Genomic DNA, 12,110 nt, shown 5'->3' with positions numbered 1-12,110 from the left:
CATAAATATCTTTGAAAAGCGAACATTTCTCTTGCTAGAAGTCATGACCTTTACACTAACTCCCAGCTATTGATTTTTTTTATAGAAAAAATGCACATGTACAAATGTCTTAAAGACATTCCAATATGAGTTGTTTCCCATTCTTCATATTTACTGTATGTGTAGAAATATTCGCGGGCTTCAAATTTTCGCGATCTTCGCGGTGACATTGGATCCGCGAATTCATTTTGTGCAGTGAAGCAGAACATGCTAGTGATGTGCACAACTTGGGATGGTACTGATCACTCCTGTAAAGTTTGGTTGAAATCCCACCAGTAGTTTGACCTGTGAAGGCCGGACAAGATTTTTTTTAAATTTCTAGCTCCGGCGGCCATTTTGTGCAGTGAAGCAAAATGTGCTGGTGATGTACAGAACTAGGGATGGTACTGATCACTCCTGTAAAGTTCATTCATTTTGAGCGCGAATATTTCTACACCTATAATTTCTTAATAGTAATAGATATTTTTTCGCGCTTCTAAAGAACAATGTATATCAATGTGTTATATGCTTTCAATACATACGATTTTATTAAAATGATAACCGAGTAATTGTGTTTTGTTTTCAAAGTTTTTCATCATTTGAAATTGTTTATGTTTGTGTTGTTTGTATTGTTTGTTTAGGACAAAAAACAACAAAATATGATCTGATCAGTAGTCAAGACGTTTATGACGCAAACTGTGAAAAAGCATGCACATTAATGGGCATTCTTTTGTTTGCCATAATGTGTTTGCTAGACAATGTCTTTGTTCTTTACTATAGCGTATTATTTGACACCAGGTATTGAAAATAACTGTGAACTCCATAGATGATTACAGTAATAATATTATTTTTTAACCTTAGCGGTGGTCTACGCAAATTTATAATTTTTGGCAGTCACCTCTGCGAATTCAAAATAGCGCGAATACTTGTATAGACCCCGAAAATGGTCCTTACCGCGAAAATTTGCTTCCGCGAATTCAAATACACATACAGTAACTCATGAGCTAGACAGTTTTATAGCAAGGGGAATGATTTGAAAAAAAGTCGAGACCTCTTAAAAGAGGTTCACAAGACAATGCCTTGTGCACAATTTCTGTTTTAGAGAATATTCTTAATATTTCTATTACTAGTATTCCTGTGGGTTCACATGGCAATCTGGTGAACCAAATTCCTGAAAGGAATCAATTTCCTTGAACAACTTTGGAAGCCCTTTACCCAAGGAACAATCCTGGCAAGTTAAGTTAAAACAGACTTGTGGTTTTTAACCTTTAACTGCATGATCATATTGAGAAAAACTTGGCAAAAATGTTGACTGGACCATAGCCTTTGTAAGAGCATGCTCAATCTTAAATTTCCTGTTACCATGGCAACGGGGGGACATTTCAAAACGAGAAGGGTTTTTGTCACAAAAACATATGTCTCCAAAAACTATGTATGGTCACTCATGTGAAGTTTCATTGAAATACCACCAGTAGCTTGACCTGTGAAGGCCAGATAACAATTTTCTATTTTTATCCCTGCGGTCATTTTGTGCAGCGAAGCGGAACGTGCCGGTGATGTGCACAACTAGGGATGGTATTGATCACTCCTGTAAAGTTTAGTTGAAGTCCCACCAGCAGTTTGACATATGAAGGCAGGACAATATTTTTTTATTTTGAGCTCTAGTGACCATTTTGTGCAGTGAAGCAGAACATGCTAGTGATGTGCACAACTTGGGATGGTACCGATCACTCCTGTAAAGTTTGGTTGAAATCCCACCAGTAGTTTGACCTGTGAAGGCCGGACAAGATTTTTATTTTTTTAATTCTGGTTGCCATTTTGAGCAGCGAAGCGTAACATGCCGGTTTTGTGCACAACTAGGGATAGTACAGATCACTCCTGTAAAGTTTGATTGAAATCCCACTAGTTGACCTGTAGTTTGATCTGTGAAGGGCGGTAAAGCTTAATGCGGACGGATGGACATTATGACCTGACACACAGACAGGCTGCGAAGGCAAAAACAATATGTCTCCAAAAAATTTTGGGAGACATAACAAATATTTTGGGAGACATAATTACCAAAAATCACTATTTTAGTTTGACTTTTTTCCCATCAAAACTGATTTCAAAGTGCTGCAACTTCTCAATGGATTGAGATAGAAGCAAAGCCTTTTCAGCGTTGGTTATAAATTACGTTATGATCGGCCTTTAGCCATTTTTAGCCTCTCACAAGTCCAAAATTTTCTTGGTGATGAGACAGTATGCAAACCCCCAAACCCCTTTTTAATAAGGGATGGCACCGAAAAATTTATCACATTTTTTTTTACAACATTTCTCAAAACGAAAACAAGTGTTTGGGGCAAAATAGGGCATTTTTTAACTATTTGAGGCCTCAAAAAAAGGGTGGGGGGGTTGAAAAGCTGCCAAACATATCATATGTCAGTCTATAATTATGAGGTTATAAAGATTTCTTTTAGTTCACTAAATCATTTATGTAACACACAGAAACACTATATATATACACATACACAGGTGAATCCCTATGTCACTGCATTGCAGATGCTGCGATGGCATAAAAATGAAAGCCACATATATTACTTTCAAAGATCATGCACTTTGTATTGATAAAAAAATGCGTAAATCAGTAAGCCACTGGTCTAGGTAAAACCTAAGATATATCCAACTTGCTGAATTAGATTAACCTCGTACAGACAGATGGACAGACAGATGGATGGTTCAATTACTATTTGCCTGGAAGCATAAACAAGTGCCACCGCCAGGCATGGGCAACGCTCAACATTTTAACTTTTTCTATAAGCAAACAAATAAACGGTTTAAACAAATCTTTAAAATGAAAATTTAAGAAAACAAGAGCGAGTTTGTTTAACACAAATGCCCCCGTCTCAGATTCTTATCAGTAACAATATTTCAAAATATATTTCAAAACAATATTTCAAAATATATTTACCCATATATATACACATGTAAATGCAAGACTTTACCTTGAACCCAGCGACCCCAAACTCCATCTAAGCTTAAAGGACAACATACATGTAAATTCAAGACACCAGAGACCCCAAAATCCATCAGAACTTAAAGGACCACCATAGGTATGTTCCTTGTTATGTACGAGACATTGTTAAAAAAAACAACATCAAAGGCTGTATAAAATAGTGTAAAAATCTATTCTTAGCACTGGTGACCTTGACCCAAATGACCCTCACCTCAATAAAATAAGAAGAATACCATGTAAATTATCTTTCTGCCAAATATGAAATACATCTGTCAATAAATAAAGGCTGTATGGGCAAAAGTGCAAAAATCGTTTTTTAGCACAGGTGAAATTCACCCAACTGACCCCTTAATCCATCCAAAGAAAGAATACCATGCAAGTTATCTTCCTATCAAATATGAAATACATCTATCAATAAATAAAGGCTATATGGGCAAAAGTGTAAAAATCTATTTTTAGCACTGGTGACCTTGACCCAACTGACCCCTAACTCCATCCTAAGAAAAACAACCCAATTTTAAATTTCTACCTAATATAAGACATCTGTCAATTGAAAAAGGTTTTTACACCTGTAAAAGTGTAACAATCTATTTTTGACATTGGTGACCTTGACCCAAATAACCCCTAACTAAACCCAAAAGAAGAGGACCTCCCTTAGCAGTTTGTATTAAACATGAATGACATTCACTTAAAAACAAGATTGCATTTGAGAAAAATGCTATGCCACCGCATGGTTCAAATTTCGTAGCTGTACATCAAAGGACAAGAAAGTAGGTCACATCATCAAAATCTAGGTCAAAGTTCAATTTTACAACTAAAACTGTGCACATGGTCAAAATGTCATTGCTGTACATCAAAGGACAAGAAAGTAGGTCACTGTCCCCTTGGGCAAGACATAATTTTGACCCAAGGGTTTAATAACAATCTTGATACAGGTCCACCAAACAACATTTCAAGTCAAATATCTAAGCTATAGCTTTATCCCATTCAGAAAACATTTGTTTTATTTTCTGTTTTTACTACGTGTACATAATGAGAATCACTGCCCCTGGGCAGGGCCAATTTTTGACATTTGAACAACTTTGGTAGAGGACCTAAAGATGATATTATATATCAAACATCAAAGCTCTATGCCTTGAATCTTCAGACAAATTTTTTTTTTTCACTATATGTACATAATGAAAATCAATGACCCCCGGGGCGGAACCAATTTTGACCACAGGGCTATAATTTGAACAATCTTGCTAGAGGTTCACTACACAATGTTTCATGCAAAATATCTTAACTCTATCCTTTGTAAATTTAGAGAAGATGATTTTTTAAGTTTTAACTATATACATATAAGATAAACCAATGGCTCCCAAGGGTGGGGCTAATTTTGACACAAGAGGCAAAATTTGAACATCTTTGGTAGAGTACCTTTAGATGATATTATTAAACAAATATTAAAGCTCTAAGCCTTGTACCTTCAGATAATAACATTTTTTTTATTTTTTACTATATGTATATATTGAAATCAAAGACCCCCAGGGCAGGGGCCATTTTGAACCCAGGGCTATAATTTGAACAATCTTGCTAGAGGTTTACAACACAATGTTTCACGCTATATATCTAACCTCTAGGATTTGTCAATTGCTAGAAGAATTTTTTTTAAGTTTTTACTATATACATATAATGAAAACCAATGACCCCTGGAGCGGGCCGATTTTGATCCCAGGGCTATAATTTGAACAATCTTGGTAAGGGTCTACCAGATGATGCCTTATGCAAAATATCTAAGTTCTAGGCCTTTTGGGTTTTTATAAGAAGGTATTTTAAGTTTTTACTATATGTACATAGTGAAAATCAATGACCCCCGGGGCGGGGCCAATTTTGACTCCAGGGCTATAATTTGAACAATCTTGTTAGAGGTCTACCAGACAATGCCTTATGCAAAATATCTAAGCTCTAGGCCTTTTGGGTCTTTACAAGAAGATTTTTTAAATTTATTCTTATAATTCCTTTTGGTTGCCATGGCAACCAGATTTCTGCATGAAATGAAATTCTTTGAACAACTTTGGAAGCCCTACACCCAAGGAACAATCCTGCCAAGTTTGGACTAGTGGTTTTTCACAAGAAGATTTTTTAAGTTCACTATATAATCTATATAACACACACACAAACACACACACATACACACAGGTGAATCCCTATATGCCACCGCATCGCAGATGCTGCGGTTGCATAACAAGAGGGTCATCATATGGCCCTGAAATCGCTCACCTGTATATAGGCCGCCGGGGCGAGTCTAATTTGAACCCCCAGGGCTGTTATATGAACAAACTTGGTAGAACACTCATTAAGATGATTCATGATAAATATCTAGCTGTAGCTCTTTGGGTTTTTTAAAAGAAGATTTTTTTAGTTTTTACTATACACATAATAGGGAAAAACAATGGAATTAAATTCTATGAACAATTTTTAAAGGTGACCAAAAGAACATTCCTGTAAAGTTTAGATGAAATTGGCTCAGCGTTTTATGAGGTTATGTTGTTTAAAGTAAAAGTTTACGGATAGACAGCTAATTAAGGCTGTATGAGAAAAAAATGTTTAAATTTGTTGTGTATACCAGTGACCTTGACCGCAGGGACCCCTTACTCCATAATAAACTTAAGAGTACCATTAAAGGTATCCACCTACCAAATATGTAAGATATCATCAAATAAATGAAGTAATTAGGAGAAATTAAAGATAAATCCAACTTGCCGACATAGGTTAACCATATAAGGCTCTATTTTCAAAGTGATAAAAAGAGAAATAACTGGGAAAAATGGATGGCACAGTTATATAACTTATATCATGTACTTTGCATTGATATTAGTAAGTGTGGTAATTATGAAGCTACAGTGAGAACTTCAGATATATCCATTTGACCAATTATTCATTTTCTAAATGCTGAAGAGTGCAATAACTTGGTAAAAATGGAAGGCATAGTTATGTAACTTGCCCATATCATGTACATTAAGATGATAAGTAAATTTGTTATGTATGAAGCCTTTGGTATAGGTGGTTCTTAAGAAAAACTTGCCGTTTTAGGTTTAAACCTTGTACGGACAGACGGACGGTTCAATTACTAATATGCCCGGGGGCATAAAAGTTTTTTTCATAGGTCTGTCTAGTCACACTTGTTGTTTTGTATGAATCCTTACCATAAATAAATAACAAAGTTAAGTAAATATAATCAAAATTCAATCATTTGACGGTCAAGGTCATTTAAAGGTCAAGTTCATTTCTAAATTATTCCACATGTCTGTTTGGTCAAAAGTATTGTTTTGTCCCATATGAATCAAATCCGTACATAAATAACAAAATTATGACAACTTAACCAAAATTCAAAACTTGGAAGATCAAAGTCGTTTAAAACTCAACCTCAAGGTCAGTTCAATCTTTGAGAAATGCCTTGTCCAAAAGTATGAAAATAATCAATTTTTATTTTTTTTTAATTTTGACTAATCGCAAAGTTACAGCCAATTATAGTGATAATCCTTAACAGTCAAGATCAATTTAAGGTAAAGGTCACATCTAAATCATTCAATATGCTTGTTTGGTAGCAAGTCTTGTTTTATCCAAGTTTAAATCAAATTTGTACATAAATAACAAAATTATGACAATTTAACCAAAATTCAATAATTTCTCCTTGACGGCCAAGGTCATTTAAAGCTCAAGGTCAATTCAACCTTTTAGGTCTTGTCCAAAATGTTGTTTTGTCAAAGCATGAAGATAATCCATAAATAAGTTACCAAGTTACAGTCAATTATAGCAAAAATCAGTTAAAATTCAATAATTTTAACTTCAAGGTCAAGGTCATGAATCCATTCAATAATAATAAAGTTAAAGCCAGTTACAGCAAAAAAATGACTTTCAATGTCAAGGTCATTTACAAGTGAAGATCAAGATCTGTCAGTTGTTGTGGCCAAGTATGAAGACAATACATCAAGAACTTAAAAAGTTATTATCAAGGAACTGTAAATTAGTTTGCAAACGGCAACACCCACATGACTGTAACAACACATTTTTTCTCTATATTTTTTTTTCAAAAAAAAGTCGAGCAAAAAATAAATTCACACTATTTACCACTATAATTTACCATGTTTTAAATGTTGTTTTAAAGTTGGCTATTGCTGAATTTCTATAGCTGAAAAGCTGAAAATGGAGTGATGGCAACGTTGATCAAAAAGGTATAATCGTTGTTAAGATGACAAGGTACATTGCTAAGCTCAGATTTGTCGACCTTTTCAGGAAATACAATAAAGTTGAATGACTGTGCGTTGATTATTTGATGGGTTGAATCAAATGGTATTTGTTGCTAGCTGAGACTTGAGGTGATCTGTATGACTGAACCTGGCATACAGAATAAATCATTAAACATTCACAACAACACATTCTTCTAACAAAATAGTCAATAAAAAGACAAGTGTTCCTTTACCATTTTTATATATCATGATCTTTTTTAAAAATTACAGTGTATGTTTTATCAACTTGTTGATAACAACCAAAAGGCCCATGTAGACCTATATCTCTCATCAAAGTACATGTAGACAGAAATATATGTAAGTAAAATATATAAAAGTATATAATAGGGTGTTAATAGGCTCCAAAGATATCACCTGAGGTATGAATTAGACAAGGTTATAGCAATCAAGACCACTGTGATATTGACCTCTTAGTGAATGACCTCAAAATCAATAAGGGTCATATACTACACCAAATGATAGAACAATAGACCGTTTGTGTTTAAGATTTTTTTTTATAATTGTTTACTATATATATATAAAGGGAAAACTCCAATCCCACAACCTCTTCTCCTGGACCAATTTTAACCCTAGAACTAGACATTGTTCAATGCTTTCATAAAAGAAGATTTTGAAGTTTTACTACAGTGAAAGTTGAGAAATCTGGATGGCTTTCAGACCTAGGGTTGTGTCAGATTTTCTCAGCGGTCTGGTTTTCTTAATGTCCCCTTCACAGGGTTCCCACAAAGAAGAGAAATCAAAATTCCCTGACTTTTCCATGACTTTTCCCAGACCAAGACCATTTTTCCCTGACTAATAACAGCGTCAAGTTTTCACAATCTTAAGAGCATTAAACATATTTTTTATATGCTGGCCTCCTCTTCCCTATATAAGCCAACCTCTTTCCTCCTTTTCTTTATTTTTAAATTATTTCAGATACAGAATACATGTATGTGAATATAAGCATCAATTGTTATTAGCACAGGAACTTGAAATTCTATCAAATAACCAATATTAATGATAATATCCAAATATACCCCCTATATACCATAAATAAACACAAGGAATGAAACGCCTTTTCCCCACCCCAACATAATTTACGCCGAACAAATCAACAAAACAACGGATCAAAATATTCTATCTGGCCATTTCGATAAACAATACATAAATGCATCAAATACCACCGATAACTTTTTAAAATCGCGTAGCTGTGTAGGAATAATTCAACATTATCTGATTATTTCCCGCGATCTGAGTTTGTCGCCGACTCCATTCCGTGACGTCACTGGATTTTGATTCGAGGAGAATAATATTTATTAAAATTATTTTTAGTAAGTTCCAAAAAATAACAGGTATGTATAAAACTTTTATACAAATTATTCTATGTAAATGGATTTAAACATCTTCATGTAAAACCTTTTTAACAAATTACTTTTATAAATACATTTGAAAGGGAAACCCCAAACAAGAACGGTAAATCTTTGAAACAGTACGTTCGTTTTAAAAATTTGAGTACTCTATTTGATATGGCCCAGCAAATAAATTCAGCCATGTCGTAAGAAAGAAATCAGTCATTTGTTCTAGTTAGACAATATTTTGCTTGCAAACTTGTTATTTTTGGAACTTGTTAAAAATAATTTTAATAAATATTATTCTCCTCGAATCAACATCCAGTGACGTCACGAAATGGAGACGGCAACAAACTCAGATCGTGGGAAATAATCAGAAAATGTTGAATTATTCCTACATAGCTACGTAATTAAAAAAAGTTATCGGTGGTATTTGATGCATTTATAAATTGCTTATCGAAATGGCTGATAGATTATTTTGATCCGTTGTTTTGTTGATTTGTTCAACGTAAATTATGTTGGGGTGGGGAAAAGGCGTTTCATTCCTTGTGTTTATTTATACTGTATAGGGGGTATATTTTGGATATTATCATTAATATTGACAGAATTTCAAGTTCCTGTGGTTATTAGCTACTTGTGTAGTTTACTTTCAATTACTCTTTTGTCATCATTTTCATTATGTTGAAGTAAAATAGTTTAAGATGCTTGTCTGTGCTTTTGATGACAAGTCGTATAGAATGTCCTTACCAAGCTTAGATTCGTATCCTGTTTGTTTTTAATGATGTCCCCCACTGTACTTTAATAAAATAGCGTTAATAAAAGACATGCCAATGGGCAGAATGTCGAGCCAACTCATCTTAATTCAACCCTGAACCTATAAGCTTCAGATCAAGAAGAAAGATGTGTACATAGGTAAGATTAGTGCGCAATATACAAGACAAAATCTTGACAATGCATCTTGACAATGCATCATCTTAGGTGACCTTGACCTCTGACCCAGTAACATGGTTCATGTGCATGACCTGTGCCTAAAATCTCAATTAAAAATAAACAAAGGGGGATAATTCAAAAATTAGGCAAGGCATAGTTACGGTTCTTGTTCACTGCACACCTACTCAATTCCATGTTGATACCTATTATAGTTTTAGAGTTATGTCCCGGACAAAGTTCAAAGTGTAAAATAAACAAAGGGAGATAATTCAAAATTTAGGCAAGGCAGAGTCATGGTTCTTGTGCACTGCACACCTACTCAATGAGATCTATCTACCTACAAAGTTTCATGTTGATACCTCTTATACTTTTAGAGTTATGTCCCGGACAAAGTTCAAAGTGTAAAAATAAACAAAGGGGAATAATTCAAAAATTAGGCAAGGCAGAGTTACGGTTCTTGTGCACTGCACACCTACTCAATGAGATCTATCTACCTACAAAGTTTCATGTTGATACCTCTTGTTGTTTCAAAGTTATGTCCCGGACAGAAAAGGGGACGGACGGACAAGGCGGCGACTATATGCTCCCCCGAAATTTTTCGGGGAGCATAAAAAGACTTGACAAAATAGACGTCACATTAAACATTTGTTATAAATATTATTTTGGATAAAGTTGAACAGCTTTCCCCATTCAAGTATGGTTTGTTATATATCAAACAAAACTTTAAAGCCTCTAGATTATGTGAAAATTGTATGCCTACATTTGATGATATTAACACTATCAAATTTCAAAAGTGTATCAGTTATTATTAATCACCCTGTTCCACTGTTATAACTATATTTTCATATGCAAAGATCACTGGAGTTCAGTATTCAAAACTGAGCACCAATATTTATTGTGATCAAGTTTGGTAAAGCTCTCAATCAATGAGCACTTTTCAGTCTTATTCTTGAACACATAATAATTTGACAAACTGAAAATGATTTAGAGTTTACCATTTCAATTGAGCAGGTTAACCGTTAAGTAGTGCACAAGTCAGTTTTATTATTAAAGCCCCCATTCAACAGGTAAGTGCAGGTATTAAGCAAAGATTTTACCTGTTTTGTCTGTTCTCGCATAGTCATATCAAAAAGGGCTCAGCAAGCCTCGCCCCTTTCTAGTCCATATCAGCCTTGCCTGATAAAATTGATATCAAAAGACAGTGTAGCATGTTATTCTCTATAAATGAAGTATAAGCTTTGGGTATTTTGCTAATGGGAAAATATAACTCAAAAAGAAATTAAGAAGTTACCTTGATCTTCTTGGTCTATAGCTGTCTCTACCACCTCTAAATCCACCACCTCCTCTGCGAGGTGGTCCACGACTACCCCAGCGGGATTTACCACTTGACATTTCCACACGAGCACGCCTGCCATTGATTCTTCTATTCATTGCATTACAAAGAAGTTACACGGAATTATTTGGTTATAAAATTAAATACAAAAACATTCTTAAACATTATAATGTGATGACAAGTACTAATGTCATTTGAAAAATATTTTGTTAAATAAATTTAAATGCTTAATCAAACCATTCAAACATGCCAAATGGATGACAGGTCTGTTTAAAGCAGCCTTCACAATATGACAGAAAAACTTCCGTCTTACTAATATTTCAATATCTCTCTAACAAGGGCGCTCACCTGAGGATAGACTGTAACAGTTATTTGCGTATAAGCAGTGAAAGTTAGTGTTTTTTTACAGGAATGTGCATGATGTTGGTCACTAGACAGGGACAGGGGCGAAATCGGGCGAAACATTTTCACTTCGCCCTGTTTGATCGGAGAAGCAAAATTCTAGTCACTCATTATCACCTTTACATTTCTGATAGTAATTAATTAAAACTGTATAAAATGGTTATTACAAATTATTCATCATTAAAACTGATTATGAATAAAAAAAACTTATCTTCTTATTAAATTGCATTTAAAAATTATATTCAGAAACTGTTGAACCTCAAAAAAAATATATATAAACATCTTAGAATGTGTTTGTTAAACACAAATGACCCCGGCTCAGATTCTTGTCAGTAACAAAATTTCAAAGAATATTTACCCATTCACTCAGGACTTAAGGACGGAAAATAGTAAAAAAGATGTAAACACAGTTATATAACTTGACAGAGTTAGGGCGTTTTGTAATTGTGAAAAATAAAGGTTGGCAAGTCCTTGTTATGGCTTGTAATGAAGTTGAAAACTAGAAATGTGTCCGTAGGACATGGGTGCTCCCACCGCGCCACTGTTCTGCCAATCTAATGACTCTAGGTCAAATATTTTTTGAAAACTAAAAATCTTTTACCAAGTAAAGGGCAAGAACTTTACAAATACTAAATAAATCCACAAGCAAACCCCAAGGTGCATAAGTACACATGCTGACCAATATTCTTGTAAACTTTCAGGTCTACAAGTGAAATACTTTTTGAGCTATGCATGGACAAGTTGAAAATTGCAAATTTATACTACTGTAAGTCAAGGGCAAAAACTCTAACAAAACTGAAAAAAATCCACATGCA

At 34.3% G+C, this 12,110-nt stretch overlaps 1 protein-coding gene across 1 annotated transcript in view; it reads right to left on the bottom strand.

Annotated features, from left to right (window-relative positions):
- The window catches only part of LOC132739715 (RNA-binding protein 1-like), a 48,745-nt gene that overhangs the window by 17,025 nt on the left and 19,610 nt on the right, over positions 1-12,110 (bottom strand). The window contains exon 3 of the mRNA XM_060727499.1: positions 10,852-10,983. Within this exon, the coding sequence (XP_060583482.1) occupies positions 10,852-10,983 (132 nt within the window). The remainder of the gene's footprint in view (positions 1-10,851; positions 10,984-12,110) is intronic.

This window comes from Ruditapes philippinarum, unplaced genomic scaffold (genome assembly GCF_026571515.1).
Source record: "Ruditapes philippinarum isolate M1 unplaced genomic scaffold, ASM2657151v2 ctg431_1_1_1_1, whole genome shotgun sequence".
NCBI lineage: Eukaryota > Metazoa > Mollusca > Bivalvia > Venerida > Veneridae > Ruditapes > Ruditapes philippinarum.
The sequence above is the reverse complement of the archived record's forward strand: the minus strand, read 5'-3'. Positions and strand labels throughout refer to the sequence as shown.